The sequence below is a fragment of the Danio rerio genome, chromosome 4, assembly GCF_052040795.2.
Source record: "Danio rerio strain M-AB ecotype USA chromosome 4, GRCz13ab, whole genome shotgun sequence".
Lineage (NCBI taxonomy): Eukaryota > Metazoa > Chordata > Actinopteri > Cypriniformes > Danionidae > Danio > Danio rerio.
The window spans coordinates 44988525-45012854 of NC_141024.2; the positions used below are offsets into that span (position 1 = coordinate 44988525).

At 43.2% G+C, this 24330-nt stretch overlaps 4 protein-coding genes and 9 non-coding genes across 21 annotated transcripts in view; 1 reads left to right on the forward strand and 12 right to left on the reverse strand.

Moving 5' to 3' along the window:
* LOC148681268 (uncharacterized) overlaps positions 1 to 24330 on the reverse strand; it is a 482092-nt gene that overhangs the window by 409138 nt on the left and 48624 nt on the right. The gene's annotated exons all lie outside the window — the stretch shown is intronic.
* Positions 1 to 24330, reverse strand: part of LOC141377041 (uncharacterized) — a 441555-nt gene that overhangs the window by 334322 nt on the left and 82903 nt on the right. The window lies entirely within an intron of this gene.
* The window catches only part of LOC148681379 (protein NLRC3-like), a 134468-nt gene that overhangs the window by 71541 nt on the left and 38597 nt on the right, over positions 1 to 24330 (forward strand). For 3 of the 5 annotated variants that reach the window (XM_088650108.1, XM_088650112.1, XM_088650107.1), the window contains one exon: positions 6587 to 6911. The exons of the other annotated variants lie outside the window; for them this stretch is intronic. In XM_088650108.1, the coding sequence (XP_088506234.1) occupies positions 6587 to 6627 (41 nt within the window). In that variant the 3' untranslated portion in view covers positions 6628 to 6911. Of the gene's footprint in view, positions 1 to 6586; positions 6912 to 24330 lie in introns of those variants that run through there. 5 annotated transcript variants of the gene reach the window in all.
* LOC103910934 (uncharacterized) overlaps positions 1 to 24330 on the reverse strand; it is a 492719-nt gene that overhangs the window by 34816 nt on the left and 433573 nt on the right. Inside the window, exons 1-3 of one of the 4 annotated variants that reach the window (XM_087249567.2) lie at positions 14398 to 14437; positions 13903 to 14052; positions 6463 to 8356 (exon numbers count right to left, since the gene is read on the reverse strand). The exons of 1 other annotated variant lie outside the window; for it this stretch is intronic. In XM_087249567.2, the coding sequence (XP_087105693.2) occupies positions 7476 to 8356; positions 13903 to 13987 (966 nt within the window). In that variant the 5' untranslated portion in view covers positions 13988 to 14052; positions 14398 to 14437 and the 3' untranslated portion in view covers positions 6463 to 7475. Of the gene's footprint in view, positions 1 to 6462; positions 8357 to 13902; positions 14053 to 14397; positions 14438 to 24330 lie in introns of those variants that run through there. 2 more of the 4 variants (XM_088650590.1, XM_088650592.1) reach the window with 2 other exon arrangements.
* On the reverse strand, positions 16645 to 16718 carry trnat-agu (transfer RNA threonine (anticodon AGU)). Its single transcript has one exon. It is a non-coding gene; the product is annotated as a tRNA-Thr (tRNA).
* On the reverse strand, positions 16905 to 16978 carry trnat-ugu (transfer RNA threonine (anticodon UGU)). Its single transcript has one exon. It is a non-coding gene; the product is annotated as a tRNA-Thr (tRNA).
* Positions 18244 to 18317, reverse strand: trnat-agu (transfer RNA threonine (anticodon AGU)). Its single transcript has one exon. It is a non-coding gene; the product is annotated as a tRNA-Thr (tRNA).
* Positions 18504 to 18577, reverse strand: trnat-ugu (transfer RNA threonine (anticodon UGU)). The gene has a single exon. It is a non-coding gene; the product is annotated as a tRNA-Thr (tRNA).
* trnat-agu (transfer RNA threonine (anticodon AGU)) lies at positions 19847 to 19920 on the reverse strand. The gene has a single exon. It is a non-coding gene; the product is annotated as a tRNA-Thr (tRNA).
* trnat-ugu (transfer RNA threonine (anticodon UGU)) lies at positions 20107 to 20180 on the reverse strand. Its single transcript has one exon. It is a non-coding gene; the product is annotated as a tRNA-Thr (tRNA).
* Positions 21697 to 21770, reverse strand: trnat-ugu (transfer RNA threonine (anticodon UGU)). The gene has a single exon. It is a non-coding gene; the product is annotated as a tRNA-Thr (tRNA).
* trnat-agu (transfer RNA threonine (anticodon AGU)) lies at positions 23028 to 23101 on the reverse strand. Its single transcript has one exon. It is a non-coding gene; the product is annotated as a tRNA-Thr (tRNA).
* trnat-ugu (transfer RNA threonine (anticodon UGU)) lies at positions 23288 to 23361 on the reverse strand. The gene has a single exon. It is a non-coding gene; the product is annotated as a tRNA-Thr (tRNA).

Here is a 24330-nt window from a genome sequence, read left to right on the forward strand (position 1 = left end):
GTTTCATGCTGGAGGAATGTCTTCCCATTCCCAACTAAATGTAAATGTAATATTCTCAAATGTAAGTTTCTCAGTCTCAAAAATAGATAAAAAAAACTCTATAACATTAATCCATGCACAGCTCTATTCATTTGCAAAAACAATTCATAAATTAAAAGACAATTTGTGAATTAATAAAAATTGGGTTTGTGAATTTAAGAATTGTGTGCTACTTCACAAAAATTCCAGAGACCTAAGGAGATCACTAAATTTGTCCCTCTGGGGCAGTGGCTTTCTTTGAATACTACATGTGTTTGTAGCAACCAAGTTAATCAATGGTTTTAAACCATTATAGCAGATGAATCCTTCTTTATGTGTCTGAAATGTATGATGTCTGGTACTAAACAAACGCTAGAGATATTTGCAATACATTGGTGTAAATGAAAATCTAGTATCAGAAACAGTATTTGTCTTGTAACATTTGATGTAAGATAGTAACAAACTTACAAGATATTTTACCACATGAAATTATTAAGCAGTCTGTTAATGACTTACCCTGAGCATAATGGTACAAGGCATGGTCCCGCCCTCTATGGCAACTGCTCATTTGAAGACAGCGCCATTGGGATGGACCAAACCAGATCAAAAACCTACTGCCACAGTAAAACTTTGCTTTTTGCATTAGCTTGCTCATGCTCACAGCTGCTCTGCCTCCTCTCGCCTTGCTTTCGGACACTGCACCGCCATTTAATCAGGTCGCAAAGAACATTCCATGCAACCTCTTAAAGTTTAGAAACCGCCGAAACCACAAAACAACTTTTGCAAACCGATTCTCAGCAGCGTCTGTCACCCCGGTAACCCAGGACAACTTCTACTCACAAGCGAGTGAATCCTAAGGACGTCACTGAAGCTGAGTCACCAATCAATCAGGAATGCCGTGTTTCGTTGAGGCCAGTCGATGAAGGAAACTCAAACAAATGTTGTCTCTTGCTGATCTGGTGCAAACTGATCTTAAGCAGTTAAAGATAAGCCAAATCTCTGCTTTTGTGGTTTCTCAGATCTTGTAATAATAGCAAAAATAAATTTGGGATGGTTGTCAACTCATTTTGCACTGGGGTGGGGGGGGGTTTGGGGGGGGGGGTGATTTGGTTCAGAAGCCGCTTGTCTGAAAGAGTATTGAACGGGCCAATGAATGCAATGAATTGGCAGCGTAAGCTTGCACAGGTGTGCTTCATTGCCAATTATCCCAGCATATAAGCACACCTGGAGCGAGCAAATGCCATCCTTTTAAGCTGAAGAGCCTTTCAAACAGCTAAGGGACAGTCATTATGGCAACGGAGTATAGCACTTCCGTTCCCCTCCTCGGGGAACGAAGGGTTACTTCTGTAACCTCGAACGTTCCCCTTCGGTTGGGGAACTTCAGTGCTATCAAGTGGATTTGATCTTTGAGAAAATCCACGAAATGGGAGAACTATGGAAAGCGCCATAATGACTGCACCTTACCAACGCCCCTGATGAGGGGATAGTCAAGCAAGCGTGACGCACCCACATCATGGGAGGCGTGGTCCTCCAATGTGTCCCTGACCCTAATTTATCCTACTTCAACAGAAGTCTTACGGATTTAGATATATTTTTTGGGAAGTCGTGAGCATCTAGATAATTCTAGGAAAATACGACAGTACGTTGGGAAGCGTGCAATCCCGATAGGGAGGACGCTGCTGAGGCCATTCGTTACCCAAAGGGGGAAAGATGGCAGAATTTACATATGGACTAGCCCTAAAAAGGGGGAGTACGCATAGCAAAAAAGTGGTTAGCGGAGAGGGAAGAAACGGGTCCACCCAGGGAGGGGGGTTGGGGGACTTAACCGTGGCGGAATAAGCATATGGGATCGCCTAGTGGGGATCACGCATAGCAGCCACCTATACCCAAAACGCGGGCTGACCAGCGGGCAGACCTACAACGTAGTGGGCCAGCAAGTGACTCCTCCGCTGAGTCAGTGCTGGGGGCCACGGAGGAATCTGCAGGGCTCACCTGACGGGGAACTTTACTGACAGATAAAAAGGTGCACGTACCTTCGTGTTAGGGAGATTGACGCAGCAAGCGTGTTTCAACACCCTACCGAATTGTTTTCTCAATCACCAAAGGGTTACCTAATACCCTTGAGGAAACCGGCTCCACTCGCAGATTGTAAAACCTTGTAAATGTGTCGGGTGTCACCCAGCCCGCAGCTCTACAGATGTCTGTTAGAGAGGCACCGCGTGCGCACGCTCGAGAGAATGCGAAGCTCGGAGTTGAGTGCACACGCACTCTCGGGTGACAGGGCTCACCTCGGCTCTGATAAGCGAGAGAATGGCATCCACAAACCAGTGGGAAAACTTTATTCGGTTGGACACTTCCCTGCTGCCGACCGCTATAACAGACGGAGCTGCTCAGATGATCTAAACTCTGGGTGCGGTCCGTATAATACGCAAGACGCAAACTGGACAATAAAGAAAGGGCTGGGTCTGCCTCCTCCGAGGGCAGCAAATCACGAGGAGGGAGAGCTCTGACATCCAGGTCCGGTTGAGCCAGAGGCGCGCAATCAGCAACCTGTTCCTCGTCCTCCCTGACCTTGCACAGTAACTGCGCGAGCAGGCTCACTGGGGGAAACGCGTATTTGCGCATGCCCCGAGGCCAGCTGTAAGCCAGTGCATCCGTGCCGAGAGCACTCGGTCAGGGAAAGAACAACTGGCAATGAGCTATCTCGGGGGAAGCAACAGATTGATCTGGGCTTCCCCGAATCGCGCCCATATGAGCTGGACAGACTCGGGGTGGACTCTCCATTCTCCAGGACGTAAGGCTGCCGTGAGAGCGCATCGGCTGCACAGTTGAGCTTGCCTGAATATGAATGGCGTGCAGGGATTTCAGCTACGGATGACTCCAGAGGAGCAGACGGCGGGCTAACTGAGACATGCGGCGAGAGCGCATAACCCCCATACGGTTGATATATACGCCGCCGCTGCCGTACTGTCCATCCTGACCAGCACGTGTTGCCGCTCCGGCACCGGGAAAAAACGGTAAAGAGCGAGGAACACTGCCAACAGCTCCAGGCACTATGCCAATGCAACTGGGTACCTTTCCACAGGTCCGCAGCCGCATGCCCGCAACGCACAGCCCCCCAGCCCGTGTTGGAAGCGTCTGTTGAAACGACAACAAGACTGGACACCTGTCCTAGAGACACTCAGGCCTGTAGGAAAGAGGGGTCGCTCCAAGGGCTGAGGGCGCGGCGACACAGAGCAGTAACAGAGACTCGGTGCGCGTGCTATGCGCGTCTGGGGACTCGATCGTGAAGCCAGTGCTGAAGTGGTCTCATATAGAGTAATCCGAGCGGCATGAAGCGGCTGCGGATGCCATATGCCCCAGGAGCCTCTGAAATAGTTTCAGTGGGACCACTAGTTTGCTGTCAAGCTCTCTCAGACAGTACAGCATCAGCTGAGCGCGCTCCCGGGAGAGGCGCTTCCATGGTGACCGAGTCCAGCTCCAGCCCGAGTGAAGAGATCCTCTGCACGGGGGCGAGTTTGCTCTTTTCTCGGTTGACCTGAAACCCCAACAGGTGGAAGTGCCGGAGCACTTTGTCTCTGTGCATAATCAATTGCTCCGAGAGAGGGCAAAAATCAGCCAGTCGTCAAAATTGGGTATGCGGATGCTCGCGAGCCGAAGGGGCGCTAAGGCACCCTCCGCGGGCTTGGTGAGGACCCGCGGAGACAGAGAGAGCCCGAAGGGGAGGGCTTTGTATTGCCAAGCTCCACCTTCAAACGCAAACCGCAGAAACTGACGGTGGCGAGGAAGAGTGGAGACATGGAAAGACGCGTCCATCAGGTCTAATGCTGCAGACCAACCCAGAGGACGAACGCACCGGAGGATGCGCTTCTGCGTTAGCATTCTGAACAGCAGCTTGTGCAGACAACGGTTCAAAACGCGCAGAACTAGGATTGGCTGTGACCCACCGCTCTTTTTGGGCACGATGAAGTGTGGGCTGTAAAACCCGCCCTCCATCTCGGCTGGAGGGAGCGGCTCGATTGCATCCTTCGCCAGGAGGACAGCAATCTCCTCTCGCAAGACAGGGGCGGACAGGGGGCTGACCCTGGTGAATACACACCCATGACTTGGGGGGCCGTTTCGCGAACTGAATCGCATAGCCGAGTCTGATTGTGCGTATGAGCCACCGCGAAGAGCTGGCCCGCCCTAACCAGGCAGGCAGAGCTCCCGCTAATGGACTCATCGCTACAATCGCTGACGTACCAGCAGTGGGACAGCGCGGAGTGGGTGTGCTGATCCGGGAAGCGCGCGGGTCCCACGGAAAAGCTGGAGGTGAGGGATTTGCTCTCACTCCGCACCTGAGCTCCGGAGGGGAGGCTCGAGGGGTGGGAGAAAGGGGACCGTCCCCCACCCGCGGGGGCGGTGCAGCTCTCGTAGGCGGGCGCCTTCGGCGAGGAGCATGCATGAATGGCACGGCGGGCGGAGCGGGCTACGGACCGCAGATAAGACATCACCCATCAACTGCTCTCTCACCGCCTCGAATTCCTGGGTGAATTCCTAGACTGTGTTGCCGAACATAGCTTGGAATATGGGGAAGTCAAGAAAGCGGACTTTGTCGACTTTGCGCATATCAGCCAGGGGTGGCGCTCCTGGATCACTAATGTGGACATCATCCTCCCCAACGCACACGCAGCGGACTCAGTAGTCCGAAGAGCTAAGTCGGCAGCGGTGCGAAGCTCGTAAGCCTGGGATGGACCCACCCTCGTGCAGCTCGGCCAGCGCCTGCACTTGGTAGCGCTGGTAGGTGGCTATTGCATGCAAGGCCGAAGCAGCCTGGCCCGCAGCCTTGTAAGCTCTAGCTCCGAGGGAGACAGATAACTTACAGGCTTTGGATGGAAGACGAGGCGGACCCCGCCAAGAAGAGGAGCCGCCTTCACCTGGTGAGGATTAACCGCCACCGCGCACTCAACCTGAGGAATCGCCACATACCCCCTGGCCGTTCCACCATTAAGTGTGGTGAGTGTGAAGGGACAAGCAGCACGAGCAGAAAAAAGTGCCCTTCAAGACCGGGTGAGCCTACTGTGCACCTCCGGGAAGAAGGGGACACCCCTCTAGTCGGTCCGGCCGCGGAGCTGGGGGATAAACCAGCTCCAACTTACGGCCGAAGCAGCCCGGGAAAGCACGGCTAACATGTTCGTTTCAGGATCCGTTTGACAGCGCTCACCTGCCTGGAGGGGGCGAGCGGGTCTGGAACATCATCGGTCAATGAAAGCCCACCCTCCGATGCCGCGGTGGACGTCTGGTCTTCGATGTCATTGAGCGTGAGGTCTACCATCTGTTAGACGGATCGCTTCCCCCGCCGAAGCTTGGATGGAACGCTTAGAGGAGCGGGAGGTCCACGGGCCCGTGGGCGACGTATTATCTCTCGCTGAAACCCTCAGATCTGCCTGAGTGCCCGCTGCAGAGCAGGGGACAACTGGGGTGGTTTGCCCTTTTGCAAAGGCTAGCCATGATCTTTACTGCGCAACAGTCATGGCATCGCAATGATGACATGAACTGCCCGCGAGCAGCGCATTAACATGCTGGACCCCCCAGGCATGCAACGCAGTGCCCGTGCCCATCATCCGAGGACAGGAAACCACCGCATCCAGAAATGCACAGTCGGAGTGCCGTCCTGAAAAGGACTGTGTTGCTCTTTCTGTGAAGTTTGCAACTTTATACGCACCGCTCTGGAGGACCGGACCCAAAGAACGCCAGGCATGGGAGAAAACCCAGCTCGACCGTCTGCCGCTGCGTGTACACACTCTGGACAGGGAGAATGCTCTCGTTCGCTCGGAATCGCTGGATCACAGCAGGAGGAACCCTTATCGACTCGATGAGAAAGTCTCTGAAGCAAAAAGGATGCCGTTTGCTCGCTCCAGGTGTGCTTCATTGCTTATTATCCCAGCATATAAGCACACCTGCGCAAGCTTACGCTGCTAATTCATTGCATTCATTGGTCTGTTCAATACTCTTTCAGACAAGGGGCTTCTGAACCAAATCCCCCCCCCCCCCCCCCCCTTTCGTGGATTTTCACAAAGATCAAATCCACTTAATTGCACTGAAGTTCCCCAAACGAAGGGGAACCACTGCTCTGAGGTACTCAAAAAACAAACTAGCAAACTCAACGTAAATTGCTTTCCTTAAGTTACTTTTCTACTTCACTATATCCATGTAAACAATTTTTAAAACAGTTTGATAATTTAGTCTGTTAATTTCTCTGGAACAATAAGCACTCTAGGTTGCATAGGAGTACATCGCAACAGCCAGGGTTGGGGCTTGCTTAGCATTTATTTCATTATTACGCCTTTAGTCTGAGACTCGTGCACTGGTTCATCCCTCCTGAGAGAGCTCCATCTTGGTTTATGGGTCAAGCCATCCTACTCTCCATTCCACCATTACAATATCTATTCATCTATTTATTCATTTTGTTTTGTAATTGTGTTATTGTTGAGGCTGATCTCAATAATTTTTTTAAAGATAGAATTTTAGGTGCAGGCTAGGACTGTCTCTGCCATTTACGGATAACATTGTCCTTTTGGCTTCATAGGACATGGACCTGCAGCCTGCAGTGGGACGGTTTGCTGCTGAGTGTGACATGGCAGGGAAAGAACAGCACCTCTAAGTCAGAAACCATGGTGCTTGACTGGAAAAAGGTGGCCATCTCCAGTTTGACGGAGAGTCCTTACCCCAAACTGAGTTCAAGTATCTGAGGTTTTTTTTTTTTTTTAATGAGGAATGGAATGTGAGATTTAAAGTTGGATTAATGCAGCGGCAGCAGTAATGCAGTTGCTGTGATTGTCTGTTGTGGTGAAGGAGCTGAGATTTCTGTTAACATATGTGTTATCTGATTAAACCTCTTGTCACAGTGTGAACACTTGTATGGTCTCTCCAGTGTGAATCGTCTGGTGCATTTTCAACTTTGGAGCTGTAATAAAAGTCTTCTCACACTCAAAGCACAAATACTCTTTAACACCAGTGTGGATCTTCATGTGTTCATTAAGGTTTGCTGATCAATTAAAACTTCACACAGAGTCCATGTAAATGGTTTCTCTCAAGTGTGGGTCTTCATGTGTTTAATAAAGGTCTGAGGAGCTGCTGAAACCCATTCCACACCGAAGCTCCAGTCTCACTAGAGTTTGAGCATGCAAAATATTGTTGAATGTCGCTGCGAAAAGGGGCGGGATTAAACAAGATGATTAGACATTAAGTGAGCGATTCGTCTATATTTTACTAACTGTCCAGAGAGGTCATGTTTTGATGTTCGATTGGTCTTATAAAGTCAAGTGATGCAATTTCACAGGTCAGAGTTTACCAAGCTTGAACTTTACAAGGCAGTGAACTGCGAAACGTGACGCACAAACTTGCGTTTCCAGTCTGACGCATTCGCGTGCTATGAATAGAAGTTTATGGGGAGAAAAGTCCAGTGTGACTGCGGCTTATTTGCAAGTGAATGGTTTCTCTCCAGTGTGGATTCTCATGTGTCGATTAAGGTGTGATGAGCTGTTAAAACTCTTCCCACACTGAGGGCATGTGAATGGTTTTTCTCCAGTGTGGACCCTCATGTGTAGATTAAGGTTTGATGATTGGCTGAAACTCATTCCACACTGAGGGCATGCGAATGGTTTCTCTCCAGTGTGGATCCTCATGTGTAGATTAAGGTTTGATGATTGGCTGAAGCTCATTCCACACTGAGTGCATGTGAATGGTTTCTCTCCAGTGTGGATCATCATGTGTCGATTAAGGTGTGATGAACGATTAAAACTCTTCCCACACTGAGTGCATGTGAATGGTTTCTCTCCATTGTGGCTCATAATGTGTAGATTAAGGGATGATGAGCGGATGAAACTCGTCCCACATTGAGTGCATGTGAATGGTTTCTCTCCAGTGTGGATCCTCATGTGTCGATTAAGATTTGATGATTGGTTGAAATTCTTCCCACACTGAGTGCAAGTGAATGGTTTCTCTCTAGTGTGGATCCTCATGTGTAGATTAAGGTTTGATGATTGGCTGAAACTCTTCTCACACTGAGTGCATGTGAATGGTTTCTCTCCAGTGTGGATCCTCATGTGTTGATTAAGGTGTGATGAGCTGTTAAAACTGTTCCCACACTGAGTGCATGTGAATGGTTTCTTTCCAGTGTGGATCCTCCTGTGAATCTTAAGATCCCTTTTTCTTCCAAAACTCGTTCCACACTGAGTGCAGGTGAAATGATTCTTGTCTCTCCTTTTCAAAAAACCATCAGTCTGTAAATTATTTTTTTCTTCAATTTTGACATGATGTTCCTCCTCTTTACTCCCCTCATTCTCTTCAATTAGGTCTAAAATGAATAACATAACATTAGTTTTCATTGAGTCTTAATAACTTTCATCAAAAGCTGAAAAGTGAAAAGACACTGGAAAAATTGGCTATACACACTGTAATATTGATGCACATTAAATGCAAAATAAATCAGATCATATTGCGTTTTGTCCACATTTAATCAGATCCAATTCAATTCATCTTTATTTATCTAGTGCTTTTACAATGTAAATTTTGTCCAAGCTGCTTAACCTAGAAGTTATAGTAAATAGACTGTGCACAAACTCTGCTGCCATGTTTCCGGTAGAAAATCAGTCAGACTCTTTACTTCAGCATAGCGTGTTCTACAGCGAAATCTAATAGCGGCGAAACCTAAACGCATCAGAGCATGGCAAAAAAGGGAGATTTACTTTTAAATTGATGAGGATCCTGTGCCAGTGGATGTCCAGCATCAGGAACATCATTATTGTTCAGTTCCAGAACTCTTGGTAGTTGATTAATACACCAAATCAGGCTGACAATCTCTGTGAAGAGGTGGAGTGACTAAAAGGAGACTACTTTGATGCTGCTTTTAGTGATGTTATAAGGTTCTAAAGCTACAATTAAAAAATGATGTACTGGAATTTAACCAAGGTGAAAGTAACAAGTTGTAATTGTATTTTATATAAATATTACGTTTTTAACCATTCTATAGTAAATTCTATTATACTGTACATTGTTTTCTTGCCTTTGTGCATGTCCTGAGGCTTATCTGAAGACCTACATGTTGACATTTGAAATCCCCGACAAGATGCAGAAATGCCATCTAAAAAGGTCAACTGCTGTTTGTCCAATCAGGGACAGTGGCAACGTAAATATACAAATGATTTTGTTAACCCGGGTTTTGCCAATGTGAAACATCTGTTAATAAACACCCAGGATTATATTTTAACCACAGGTAAAGCATGAGCAGTGTGGATTTTACAGATAAACCAGGATTATTAGACTTGTTTGTTGGCCAGTTGTAGTCAGTGCAATGCTAAACAATATTGTTCCACTATAATTTGTTTGTTTTGCCTCATGTTGTCCTACAGAAACATCATATGGTTTAAAATACTGTACAATGTTTTATTATAATTAATTTTTTTGTCCATTTTATTCAGCATATTTAAAATTGAGGGCATCCACTTTTTGGACATGCTTTAAACCAGGGTTTCTGCAGGTTTTACTAAATTAAATTTAAGACCTTTAAAGACATTTTTAAGACCATTATGAATGAAATTTTAGATTCATAAAAGGCTAAACAATCTTTCAAATGACCCAGATGGGAAATATTTTTATTTGCCATTTCAAAAAATATTATCATTTAAAACATGTATTAATATAATATTAAATAAATTATAAAAATTATATTTGAGATATTTTGTAACAAAAGATTTTATATATTCTGTAAAAACAAGCAAGCTTTACTTGTATCCATACACTTTTTCCAACATTAACTTTCTTTATAATAATTATAAACAAATGAACAAATGTTTTAAAAGTTCTAAAAACTATAATAAACTAAATCTATGTACAACAATCTGTCCAGGTTGATGTCCTCAGCAGTAAATACATGGAGCTCGTTTAAACAAATTTTATTGTAAGGAAAATAATTAAACCGTTATAATAAATAGAGTTAAAACGACCTTTTGAATAAAAAATTGTTTATTGAGATAGGTTGTTGGTGATTGTATGCACTTTGGCCAGATTGGGTAGCAAAACATGAAAAAAGGAAAATAAAGACTTGATTAAAAAAAAAAAACATTTAAGACCTACAACACAATATTTCAGTAAATTTAAGACATTTTAAGGCCAGAAATTTAAATTTTGTAATTTAAGACATTTTTTCACTCGCAAAAACTCTGTTTAAACACAATAGCCCTGGTAATTAGTTATGATAATAATGATGTAATTCTAGCGCAGATATTATCTGTGAGAACTAGTAACAACTTCTAGAAACAAGTTTAAGCCCATAAAGAAGTTGGAATTGTGATCAACGTGACATATGCAAATAGAAAGTACCAAGTCAACTCTTATCACTGTAATTGCAGATATCTTCTATGAGAATACTGTGAGGACTAGTAATTACAAAATAAATGAGAACAAGTAACAAAAGACACTCACTCCTGAGAGTTAACCTGCCCTAAACTAGGCTAGATTCCCAGCATAAGTTGCCAGAGTAACTGAGTTTGAATTATCGTAAATTTGATTAATGAAACTGAATCCGCCAATAATAAACTGACTTTCCAAAATAAGCCTGATGATCATTGTGGAACGTGATTACAGATAACCCAGGATTCTGTTAATCCAGGAATAGAATGACCACGTGTTAACAATTTGTGACAACGTAAATATACAAATAATAATGATAACCCAGGGTTTACAAATGTGAACTGTCTGTTAATGAACACCCAGGATTATTTTTTAACCCCAGGTATAGCATGAGCAGTGTGGAAGGTGACTACAAATAACCCAGAATTTATCCAGGGTTAGAATGACCCAGGGTTAACAATTTAAAGTGTGAAAAGCCCTAAAAAAATCAGCATCAGCTCTCAGGATAAACAGAGTACAATGACAAACAGCGACATACAAAAATTGTCAATCATGTTATTGTAGTGACCTGATCTCATATGCTATTATTTTAGAACTTCAGTTGTCTTTTGGAGAAATGACCAAGAATAATAAACGGCTACTTGCTCTACAAATAAGTGTGTTCATGTCTATACAAAGAAAAATAATAAAATGAGAAAATATGACTTTGCAACATCAAGCAGCATTAGGCATGGGCCAGTATAAGATTCTGACGGTATGATAACCTAAAATGAATTTTCTTCTGAGAAACATATAAAATATTTTGGAGCAGTAAACATGTCAGGTTAAATCATTCATATGAATCACAGATTTCTTTATGATTTAAAATGGCATCTTTGGAGATCTTTTCTGCTGGAGTTACTGTTGTCCTAAAAAACTTAAAACAAAACATAAAAAAAACCTTACATGTACTGTAGGAACGGTACAGCAGAAAATGTTGGCGGTTTTAAAACCTTGACTTTTCCAAACTGCGGTAAACTTTGAAAGCAGTTATCGTTCCATGCCTAAGCAGCATAACACTGTTTTTAGGATCTAAAAATGTATTCCTTAAAGGGTCACGAAACACCAAAACACATTTTTTGAGCTGTTGACAGTCGTATATGTGTCCCACACTGCTAAAAACACTATTAGGACACCTATATTTCACTAAAAAGGGTAAATTGGTTGTTTTTGCGCTATTTCAAGCAAATTCGTACTTCTAGTTTGTAACGAATTTTTGAAGCTGCGTCACGGTCATGACATAATAGTGTGTATTCCAGCGTGCAGACTGGGCGTCTGTGCCAGAGTGTGTCTTATTACGTCTTACAGTGTGATGCATTAATGCACGAGTAAGGCTTGGGTCAAACCAATCAGCGCGCTCTATTGTGCAACTTCATTAATATTCATTACTATCACCGTGTTTTCAGGACAGAGACGCCACGTTGTGTTGGCAAAACAAGCGTGAAGTGTTGCTTTTATAGTTTGCTGCAGTTAAGTTTCGTTTTCATTTTCTCTCTGTGAGAGCTCAGACTCACGTGTGGATTAACAGTGTACGCGACGCGCGACAACAATAACTTACGTGTCCAAGGAGGATTATTGTTTACCTGAGAGCTGTTCTCATCTGCAAACGCTGAGATCTGGATTCATTTGTTGTCTTCTCTTCATAAAGACGCGGCTCTAGTTGCTGGTGATTGTCCTGTCTCTACAGATTTGGTAAGTGAGCGACCAGTGCTCTTTGTTTATTCAGTTTGTTCGTATCTAACAAACTATTGCACAGAGTGTAAACATGTTAGCACCACAACCAAACTTTAACCTCGTGTAGGGTTTTTACCGCATTTAGTGACCGGAATAACACACGCGGCTTTCCGACGCTACCTGTCGTGTGCATCTAAGTTTCTGGGAAATGCAGAGGGTTTTTTTCTCTCATTCGCCGTGCGGTATAAAACATTGCATGAAAAATACACGCTTAGAGCAGCTCCTCGAATCAAATATCTCGTGTGTCGCGAGGGGCATGAATGAATTCCCTGAATGAAAGAGCCAAACTGCAGTTAAAGTCCACCATTTAATCATTTGGCAAATAATTCGACTACAGATGTCCATGTAGGTTAAACACCATCAAATTCTCCTGTATGTATGTGTGTGTGTTTGTGTATTTTGACTCTGATACTCGCGCGTGCCCAAATAGACACTCCCACACCATCCCACTTTTCTTCCTCCGACACTCCCCCCTAAACAGAGCTGGACACGCCCACTTTTCGGACTTTTTCCAAAGTAGAGGTGTGAAAACACCCTGCTGAAACGAGGGGGTTTCATGGCCCTTTAAAAAATTCTCAAGCAAAAAGATTCCAATGGCGCCACCTGCTGGTACATGAACAACATTGCCTATTTTTGAGACTGTAAAATGTTTATAATAATTGATTATTTTAGTGTCCATTTCATTCAGCATGTTTAATATTAGGGGCATCCACATTTTTTGACATACTGTAAACCAGGCTCTCTGTGAGTTTTACCAAGTTAAATGTAAGACTTCTTAAGACATTTTTAAGACCATTATGAATGAAATTTTGGACTCATAAAGGGCTAAAGGCTAAAGAACTTTTCAAATGGCCCAGATGGAAAAGGTTTTTATTTGCCCCATCAAACAAATATTACAAGTGAATACATTTAATAATACAATAATAAATTAATAATATATATTTTTTTAATTTTAGACATTTCTTTAATAAATAAAAACTAATATTGTGTAAAAAACAAGCCAGCTTAACTTGTATTCCAACATAAACTTTCTTTATGATAATAAAAAAATTAACAAATATTTTCAACGTTTTAAAAAAATATAATAAACTAAATATATGCACAACAATCTGTCCATGTCAATGTCCTCAGCAGTAAATACATGGAGCACGTTTAAACAAACGTTATTGTAAAGAAAATAATTAAACCATTATGATAAATAAGGTTAAAATGACCTTTTTAATAAAAAGTTTAAAGTTTCATTGAGATGGATTGTTGGTGATTGTATGGGTTTTGACCAGATTGAGTAGCAAATCATGAACAAAGGAAAATGAAGACTTGTTTAAAAGAGTTAAGATCTACAGCACAACATTTCAGTTAATTTAAGACTTTTTAAGGCCTAAAATTTTGAGTCTTCTATGAGAATACTGTTGGTCAAATATCGTCAGCTCAGTTAAACCTTTTATTTATTTATTGTTTTAATTAATTTGATAAAGTGCCAGTGATCATGGATGCTTAACACACAGTAGGGGAACAAGAAAAGCAATAGCCTTAAGGAGGTAGAGACAATGGGAGACTAATAATATATAAAAGAATGACAAAAGATGTAAGAACAAGTGATGGAAGAAACTTATTTCTGTCTTTCAATGAGTGAATGTGCGTTTAGGAGAACTAGGCAGCACACTCAGGACTTAATTTAGTATTCTTATTATTAAAAAATGTATCAGTATGAAAACCAACCTGTTTGTTCCTGCAGATCTCCCTGTTTGACTGTGGATGTTTCTTCAATCTTCACATCTTCACTCTCCTCTTTAATAAACGCCATCTTTATAACAGTGTGGAGATCAGTCGCTTCAGCAGGAGTTTTTCTCTGTGTTTGGACACTTAATCCTGTTAAAAATGAACAAAACAATAAAAATGTCCTGTTTAAAATAAATAAAACAATCAACAGAAACAAAATAACTTCTCTTCAACACTTGCTCCAACAGTTTTTTTTTAATGACAGTAAATAACAAAATTAAATCCTGCAAAACGTTTCATCAAAACACATATTACACACTTTTGTTACATTGTTCAAACAATAGCCCTCGCTGAGAATAAAATAATACTACGTTGTATAAAGGGTTAAAATAATATTTCCAACAGCAGGAACATAATTTAGCATCGTATAAAACCCTAAAACTTTATAACTTTAATTTTAAATCGGTTTATATCTGTAAAAGTTTTAGAACAAACCTCTCTCCAGTTAAATCATAGCGCAGTAGCGGCGCTGCCTGATGACGTCACACGCCACGCCAAAATAAAGGTCTTTTTTGTTTTGCTTTTTGCCACCTCTTCTTCTGTGGTATTTTATTGGCAGCTTGCAAACTTAGTGCATTACTGCCACCTTCTGGACTGAGATATGATCATTAGGGATGTATAAATATATTTATATAGTGTATATTTATTAAAAAATAAAAAATAAGGACCTAACCTAAATCCTATTTGCTAGCTGTGTTATTTTCAGAAACTTTATAACTGCCTTAACTGTTGAACTTGTTCCAGACAGACTCAATATGTGCTTTAATGTCATGTTCTTAAGTACTTTCTGTAATTGTTCTCGTTCAGCTGAATATTTTCTACAAGACAGTATAACATGTTTTACGGATTCTGGTTCGATACAATATGCAAACATTCCATTTTGGTGTTTCCTTACAATACATACCCAGCAAACAATGAGTTGGCGGACCGTCTGCGTTTTTTGGTCGGCACAAATTCAGCGACTTGATATGGGCGGACCGCCATCGGCTTACCAGCGGCAAGCCGCCCATTCTAAAAGTTATGTCGGCCCACCGGCGTTTTTTGGGTGGCACGCCACCAGCGGATTACCGTGGGTGGACCGCCGTCTGGACACCAGTGGCTAACCGATGGCCCACCCGGTGATGTTTTTAATGTTGTTGGCTGTTCTGTACCTGATATAAGTACTTTTGTTTAACACTTTTTACATTTTAAACGAATGAGGCACTAAATAAAAATATAGTTATTAATAAAAGCAAAGTTTTGTAAATAAAACTACAAGAGGTTTTAAATATAACAGGTTATTATTAAAACAAAACAAAATTAAGTTTAAAAATCAAGATTTAATATTAAATGTCATTATTAAATATGTTTATGAATTGTTTATGTAAACATATAATTATATAAACATTATATAAACATTTGTTTATGTAAACGCTGCGTGACTTTAAAGTGTCCATTACCGAGCCCCATTCAAGCACTGCAGCAGAGAGCGTTGTCATGGAAACGGAGCAACGACACGACACCTGACCGGTGTTACGGTTTAACTGGTGACCGTGTTAACTGGTGTCCCTTTCCAGATGTAAGCTATTCACGTTTGCAGATTGGCAGATTCGTCACTTTTTCACAGCAACAAAACATGTCCATACCAAATAAAGATTCTTATTACTTGGTGTCAGTGTCATTGTGTGCATTATTGATTTTAATATCTGTGTAGCAGAACAGTATATAACCAAAGTAAATAAAAAAATAATTAGAATTTACATGTCTTACATTGTCAAGAAAAAACCTCTGGATACGATACTTCCAAACGCAGTTTCATCTAAGACAGTGGGTGGGAAGCAAAATTTACTATACTTTCTACTCAGTTACTTTGCACATGCATAAAGAGGCTCTTGTACGACAAATCCAAAAGGCGTGATCTCAACAATAGGTGGCAGTTACTTTTCCCCAAAAACACAGGTTGCCGACGAGTCATTCCTCAAGCCCACTAGGCCCTACACCGTTTTCTAATCTCCCTTATTTAAAACAGCTCAATTAAGTCATCGGCTTTATTGTAGAGTACCCCTAGTATCTGAGCCTGCACTGCGCAATGAAAGAAAGAAGCAAAACGGGATGGACAGATGCCTAAAATGTTAGAAACGCACCACACCTTAAGTCAGTGAAGAAAAAGAGCAAAGCTTGCGAATCAAGTGGGACTTGAACCCACAACCTTTGAATGGCTCAGCTCACAGCCTAGAAGTCCAATGCGCTATCCATTGCGCCACAGAGCCTAAGTGCTCTGCTTCCTCTAGAACTGTTGGACAGAAAGCACTTTTTAGTACTCTCTGGCCCATGAAAGAACAGCCAACTGCGGACAAGGCACTGCTGGAATTCAAAGCCAGGATCTCCTGTTTACTAGACAGGCACTTTGACCAACTAAGCCACAGCGCCAAACGACCTTGACACAGACTAAATGTTTAATTCCAAAAAATAAAAAAAAAACTAACAACGGTAGCGCTGCATGTGGGAATGTCTGGACTTGAAATATTAAAGTCCAATTGGTTAGGCATTACCACACTATGCTATATAAAGGCATCGTCCAAAGCCCTCTTGAACGAGTAGCGTTCTTAAGGATTTGAGTGTTGTTAAGAAACCGACTGCTAAACATCCCGCTGCGTAAACACTCGTTACTCTTAACAAAAGCAAACAAAAAACCTGTACATTAGGCACTGCTGGGATTTGAACCCAGGATCTCCTGTTTACTAGACAGGCGCTTTGACCAACTAAGCCACAGCGCCAACGCTGAATAGGAGGCAAGACGTTTTTGCACACAGAGACCAAAAAAAGACAGCAAGTCTTAAAATGGCTGGCAAAGAGGTTGTTTAACTCTATTTGTCGCACTATTCATTACGCCTCAAAGCTATACAATTTTATAATTCATTCCGGTGAGCTCTATAAAACAAGCACACGCACCACCTGGACTAAGGCGCTGCTGGGATTTGAGCCCAGGATCTCCTGTTTACAAGACAGGCGCTTTGACCAGCTAAGCCACAGCGCCACAGAAATTTGCAGTAAGAGACATTTGCCCGATAACAAAAATCAAGAAGAAAAAATAATACACAACAAAAACCAGCATGTCAGGATGCAGAAAATGCTGACAAGCCGGACGCGGTCTTTTAGAGTCTGGATGATCATGTCTCAAGCCTGACCATGTCATCCAAACCCAGAGTCAGCTCGGAAAATGGAAATCAGGACAAACATATGCTATCGGCCATTGAAAGAGTTTCAGATCAGAAAGCCACTCTCCCATAATCTGAGGGAAAGGTGCAGTTTGGATTTGAACCTAGCACCTGCTGTTCCCAAGACAGGTGCTCTGGCCAACTTAGTCTTAACACTAAAAGAAAAAACCTCTGGATACGATACTTCCAAACGCAGTTTCATCTAAGACAGTGGGGGAAGCAAAATTTACTGTGCTTTCTACTCAGTTACTTTGCACATGCATAAAGAGGCTCTTGTACGACAAATCCAAAAGGCGTGATCTCAACAATAGGTGGCAGTTACTTTTCCCCAAAACCACAGGTTGCCGACGAGTCATTCCTCAAGCCCACTAGGCCCTACACCGTCTTCTAATCTCCCTTATTTAAAACAGCTCAATTAAGTCATCGGCTTTATTGTAGAGTACCCCTAGTATCTGAGCCTGCACTGCGCAATGAAAGAAAGAAGCAAAACGGGATGGACAGATGCCTAAAATGTTAGAAACGCACCACACCTTAAGTCAGTGAAGAAAAAGAGCAAAGCTTGCGAATCAGGTGGGACTCAAACCCACAACCTTTGAATGGCTCAGCTCACAGCCTAGAAGTTCAATGCGCTATCCATTGGGCCACAGAGCCTAAGTTCTCTGCTTCCTCTAGAACTGTTGGACAGAAAGCACTTTTTAGTACTCTCTGGCCCATGAAAGAACAGCCAACTGCGGACAAGGCACTGCTGGAATTCAAAGCCAGGATCTCCTGTTTACTAGACAGGCACTTTGACCAACTAAGCCACAGCACCAAACGACCTTGACACAGGCTAAATGTTTAATTCCAAAAAAAAAAAAAAAAACTAACAACGGTAGCGCTGCATGTGGGAATGTCTGGACTTGAAATATTAAAGTCCAATTGGTTAGGCATTACCACACTATGCTATATAAAGGCATCGTCCAAAGCCCTCTTGAACGAGCAGCGTTCTTAAGGATTTGAGTGTTGTTAAGAAACCGACTGCTAAACATCCCGCTGCGTAAACACTCGTTACTCTTAACAAAAGCAAACACAAAACCTGTACATTAGGCACTGCTGGGATTTGAACCCAGGATCTCCTGTTTACTAGACAGGCGCTTTGACCAACTAAGCCACAGCGCCAACGCTGAATAGGAGGCAAGACGTTTTTGCACACAGAGACCAAAAAAAGACAGCAAGTCTTAAAATGGCAGGCAAAGAGGTTGTTTAACTCTATTTGTCGCACTATTCATTACGCCTCAAAGCTATACAATTTTATAATTCATTCCGGTGAGCTCTATAAAACAAGCACACGCACCACCTGGACTAAGGCGCTGCTGGGATTTGAGCCCAGGATCTCCTGTTTACAAGACAGGCGCTTTGACCAGCTAAGCCACAGCGCCACAGAAATTTGCAGTAAGAGACATTTGCCCGATAACAAAAATCAAGAAGAAAAAATAATACACAACAAAAACCAGCATGTCAGGATGCAGAAAATGCTGACAAGCCGGACGCGGTCTTTTAGAGTCTGGATGATCATGTCTCAAGCCTGACCATGTCATCCAAACCCAGAGTCAGCTCGGAAAATGGAAATCAGGACAAACATATGCTATCGGCCATTGAAAGAGTTTCAGATCAGAAAGCCACTCTCCCATAATCTGAGGGAAAGGTGCAGTTTGGATTTGAACCTAGCACCTGCTGTTCCCAAGACAGGTGCTCTGGCCAACTTAGTCTTAACACTAAAAGAAAAAACCTCTGGATACGATACTTCCAAACGCAGTTTCATCTAAGACAGTGGGGGGGGAAGCAAAATTTACTGTGCTTTCTACTCAGTTACTTTGCACATGCATAAAGAGGCTCTTGTACGACAAATCCAAAAGGCGTGATCTCAACAATAGGTGGCAGTTACTTTTCCCCAAAACCACAGGTTGCCGACGAGTCATTCCTCAAGCCCACTAGGCCCTACACCGTTTTCTAATCTCCCTTATTTAAAACAGCTCAATTAAGTCATCGGCTTTATTGTAGAGTACCCCTAGTATCTGAGCCTGCACTGCGCAATGAAAGAAAGAAGCAAAACGGGATGGACAGATGCCTAAAATGTTAGAAACGCACCACACCTTAAGTCAGTGAAGAAAAAGAGCAAAGCTTGCGAATCAGGTGGGACTCAAACCCACAACCTTTGAATGGCTCAGCTCACAGCCTAGAAGTTCAACGCGCTATCCATTGGGCCACAGAGCCTAAGTGCTCTGCTTCCTCTAGAACTGTTGGACAGAAAGCACTTTTTAGTACTCTCTGGCCCATGAAAGAACAGCCAACTGCGGACAAGGCACTGCTGGAATTCAAAGCCAGGATCTCCTGTTTACTAGACAGGCACTTTGACCAACTAAGCCACAGCACCAAACGACCTTGACACAGGCTAAATGTTTAATTCCAAAAAAAAAAAAAAAAAACTAACAACGGTAGCGCTGCATGTGGGAATGTCTGGACTTGAAATATTAAAGTCCAATTGGTTAGGCATTACCACACTATGCTATATAAAGGCATCGTCCAAAGCCCTCTTGAACGAGCAGCGTTCTTAAGGATTTGAGTGTTGTTAAGAAACCGACTGCTAAACATCCCGCTGCGTAAACACTCGTTACTCTTAACAAAAGCAAACACAAAACCTGTACATTAGGCACTGCTGGGATTTGAACCCAGGATCTCCTGTTTACTAGACAGGCGCTTTGACCAACTAAGCCACAGCGCCAACGCTGAATAGGAGGCAAGACGTTTTTGCACACAGAGACCAAAAAAAGACAGCAAGTCTTAAAATGGCAAGCAAAGAGGTTGTTTAACTCTATTTGTCGCACTATTCATTACGCCTCAAAGCTATACAATTTTATAATTCATTCCGGTGAGCTCTATAAAACAAGCACACGCACCACCTGGACTAAGGCGCTGCTGGGATTTGAGCCCAGGATCTCCTGTTTACAAGACAGGCGCTTTGACCAGCTAAGCCACAGCGCCACAGAACTTCGCAGTAAGAGACATTTGCCCGATAACAAAAATCGAAGAAGAAAAAATAATACACAACAAAAACCAGCATGTCAGGATGCGGCAAATGCTGACAAGCCGGACGCGGTCTTTTAGAGTCTGGATGATCATGTCTCAAGCCTGACCATGTCATCCAAACCCAGAGTCAGCTCGGAAAATGGAAATCAGGACAAACATATGCTATCGGCCATTGAAAGAGTTTCAGATCAGAAAGCCACTCTCCCATAATCTGAGGGAAAGGTGCAGTTTGGATTTGAACCTAGCACCTGCTGTTCCCAAGACAGGTGCTCTGGCCAACTTAGTCTTAACACTAAAAGAAAAAACCTCTGGATACGATACTTCCAAACGCAGTTTCATCTAAGACAGTGGGGGGGAAGCAAAATTTACTTTGCTTTCTACTCAGTTACTTTGCACATGCATAAAGAGGCTCTTGTACGACAAATCCAAAAGGCGTGATCTCAACAATAGGTGGCAGTTACTTTTCCCCAAAACCACAGGTTGCCGACGAGTCAGTCCTCAAGCCCACTAGGCCCTACACCGTTTTCTAATCTCCCTTATTTAAAACAGCTCAATTAAGTCATCGGCTTTATTGTAGAGTACCCCTAGTATCTGAGCCTGCACTGCGCAATGAAAGAAAGAAGCAAAACGGGATGGACAGATGCCTAAAATGTTAGAAACGCACCACACCTTACGTCAGTTAAGAAAAAGAGCAAAGCTTGCGACTCGAACCCACAACCTTTGAATGGCTCAGCTCACAGCCTAGAAGTCCAATGCGCTATCCATTGCGCCACAGAGCCTAAGTGCTCTGCTTCCTCTAGAACTGTTGGACAGAAAGCACTTTTTAGTACTCTCTGGCCCATGAAAGAACAACCAACTGCGGACAAGGCACTGCTGGAATTCAAAGCCAGGATCTCCTGTTTACTAGACAGGCACTTTGACCAACTAAGCCACAGCGCCAAACGACCTTGACACAGACTAAATGTTTAATTCCAAAAAATAAAAAAAAACTAACAACGGTAGCGCTGCATGTGGGAATGTCTGGACTTGAAATATTAAAGTCCAATTGGTTAGGCATTACCACACTATGCTATATAAAGGCATCGTCCAAAGCCCTCTTGAACGAGTAGCGTTCTTAAGGATTTGAGTGTTGTTAAGAAACCGACTGCTAAACATCCCGCTGCGTAAACACTCGTTACTCTTAACAAAAGCAAACAAAAAACCTGTACATTAGGCACTGCTGGGATTTGAACCCAGGATCTCCTGTTTACTAGACAGGCGCTTTGACCAACTACGCCACAGCGCCAACGCTGAATAGGAGGCAAGACGTTTTTGCACACAGAGACCAAAAAAAGACAGCAAGTCTTAAAATGGCAGGCAAAGAGGTTGTTTAACTCTATTTGTCGCACTATTCATTACGCCTCAAAGCTATACAATTTTATAATTCATTCCGGTGAGCTCTATAAAACAAGCACACGCACCACCTGGACTAAGGCGCTGCTGGGATTTGAGCCCAGGATCTCCTGTTTACAAGACAGGCGCTTTGACCAGCTAAGCCACAGCGCCACAGAAATTTGCAGTAAGAGACATTTGCCCGATAACAAAAATCAAGAAGAAAAAATAATACACAACAAAAACCAGCATGTCAGGATGCAGAAAATGCTGACAAGCCGGACGCGGTCTTTTAGAGTCTGGATGATCATGTCTCAAGCCTGACCATGTCATCCAAACCCAGAGTCAGCTCGGAAAATGGAAATCAGGACAAACATATGCTATCGGCCATTGAAAGAGTTTCAGATCAGAAAGCCACTCTCCCATAATCTGAGGGAAAGGTGCAGTTTGGATTTGAACCTAGCACCTGCTGTTCCCAAGACAGGTGCTCTGGCCAACTTAGTCTTAACACTAAAAGAAAAAACCTCTGGATACGATACTTCCAAACGCAGTTTCATCTAAGACAGTGGGGGGGGAAGCAAAATTTACTGTGCTTTCTACTCAGTTACTTTGCACATGCATAAAGAGGCTCTTGTACGACAAATCCAAAAGGCGTGATCTCAACAATAGGTGGCAGTTACTTTTCCCCAAAACCACAGGTTGCCGACGAGTCATTCCTCAAGCCCACTAGGCCCTACACCGTTTTCTAATCTCCCTTATTTAAAACAGCTCAATTAAGTCATCGGCTTTATTGTAGAGTACCCCTAGTATCTGAGCCTGCACTGCGCAATGAAAGAAAGAAGCAAAACGGGATGGACAGATGCCTAAAATGTTAGAAACGCACCACACCTTAAGTCAGTTAAGAAAAAGAGCAAAGCTTGCGACTCGAACCCACAACCTTTGAATGGCTCAGCTCACAGCCTAGAATTCCAATGCACTATCCATTGCGCCACAGAGCCTAAGTGCTCTGCTTCCTCTAGAACTGTTGGACAGAAAGCACTTTTTAGTACTCTCTGGCCCATGAAAGAACAGCCAACTGCGGACAAGGCACTGCTGGAATTCAAAGCCAGGATCTCCTGTTTACTAGACAGGCACTTTGACCAACTAAGCCACAGCGCCAAACGACCTTGACACAGACTAAATGTTTAATTCCAAAAAAAAAAAAAAAAACTAACAACGGTAGCGCTGCATGTGGGAATGTCTGGACTTGAAATATTAAAGTCCAATTGGTTAGGCATTACCACACTATGCTATATAAAGGCATCGTCCAAAGCCCTCTTGAACGGGTAGCGTTCTTAAGGATTTGAGTGTTGTTAAGAAACCGACTGCTAAACATCCCGCTGCGTAAACACTCGTTACTCTTAACAAAAGCAAACAAAAAACCTGTACATTAGGCACTGCTGGGATTTGAACCCAGGATCTCCTGTTTACTAGACAGGCGCTTTGACCAACTAAGCCACAGCGCCAACGCTGAATAGGAGGCAAGACGTTTTTGCACACAGAGACCAAAAAAAGACAGCAAGTCTTAAAATGGCAGGCAAAGAGGTTGTTTAACTCTATTTGTCGCACTATTCATTACGCCTCAAAGCTATACAATTTTATAATTCATTCCGGTGAGCTCTATAAAACAAGCACACGCACCACCTGGACTAAGGCGCTGCTGGGATTTGAGCCCAGGATCTCCTGTTTACAAGACAGGCGCTTTGACCAGCTAAGCCACAGCGCCACAGAAATTTGCAGTAAGAGACATTTGCCCGATAACAAAAATCAAGAAGAAAAAATAATACACAACAAAAACCAGCATGTCAGGATGCAGAAAATGCTGACAAGCCGGACGCGGTCTTTTAGAGTCTGGATGATCATGTCTCAAGCCTGACCATGTCATCCAAACCCAGAGTCAGCTCGGAAAATGGAAATCAGGACAAACATATGCTATCGGCCATTGAAAGAGTTTCAGATCAGAAAGCCACTCTCCCATAATCTGAGGGAAAGGTGCAGTTTGGATTTGAACCTAGCACCTGCTGTTCCCAAGACAGGTGCTCTGGCCAACTTAGTCTTAACACTAAAAGAAAAAACCTCTGGATACGATACTTCCAAACGCAGTTTCATCTAAGACAGTGGGGGAAGCAAAATTTACTGTGCTTTCTACTCAGTTACTTTGCACATGCATAAAGAGGCTCTTGTACGACAAATCCAAAAGGCGTGATCTCAACAATAGGTGGCAGTTACTTTTCCCCAAAACCACAGGTTGCCGACGAGTCATTCCTCAAGCCCACTAGGCCCTACACCGTCTTCTAATCTCCCTTATTTAAAACAGCTCAATTAAGTCATCGGCTTTATTGTAGAGTACCCCTAGTATCTGAGCCTGCACTGCGCAATGAAAGAAAGAAGCAAAACGGGATGGACAGATGCCTAAAATGTTAGAAACGCACCACACCTTAAGTCAGTGAAGAAAAAGAGCAAAGCTTACGAATCAGGTGGGACTCGAACCCACAACCTTTGAATGGCTCAGCTCACAGCCTAGAAGTTCAATGCGCTATCCATTGGGCCACAGAGCCTAAGTGCTCTGCTTCCTCTAGAACTGTTGGACAGAAAGCACTTTTTAGTACTCTCTGGCCCATGAAAGAACAGCCAACTGCAGACAAGGCACTGCTGGAATTCAAAGCCAGGATCTCCTGTTTACTAGACAGGCACT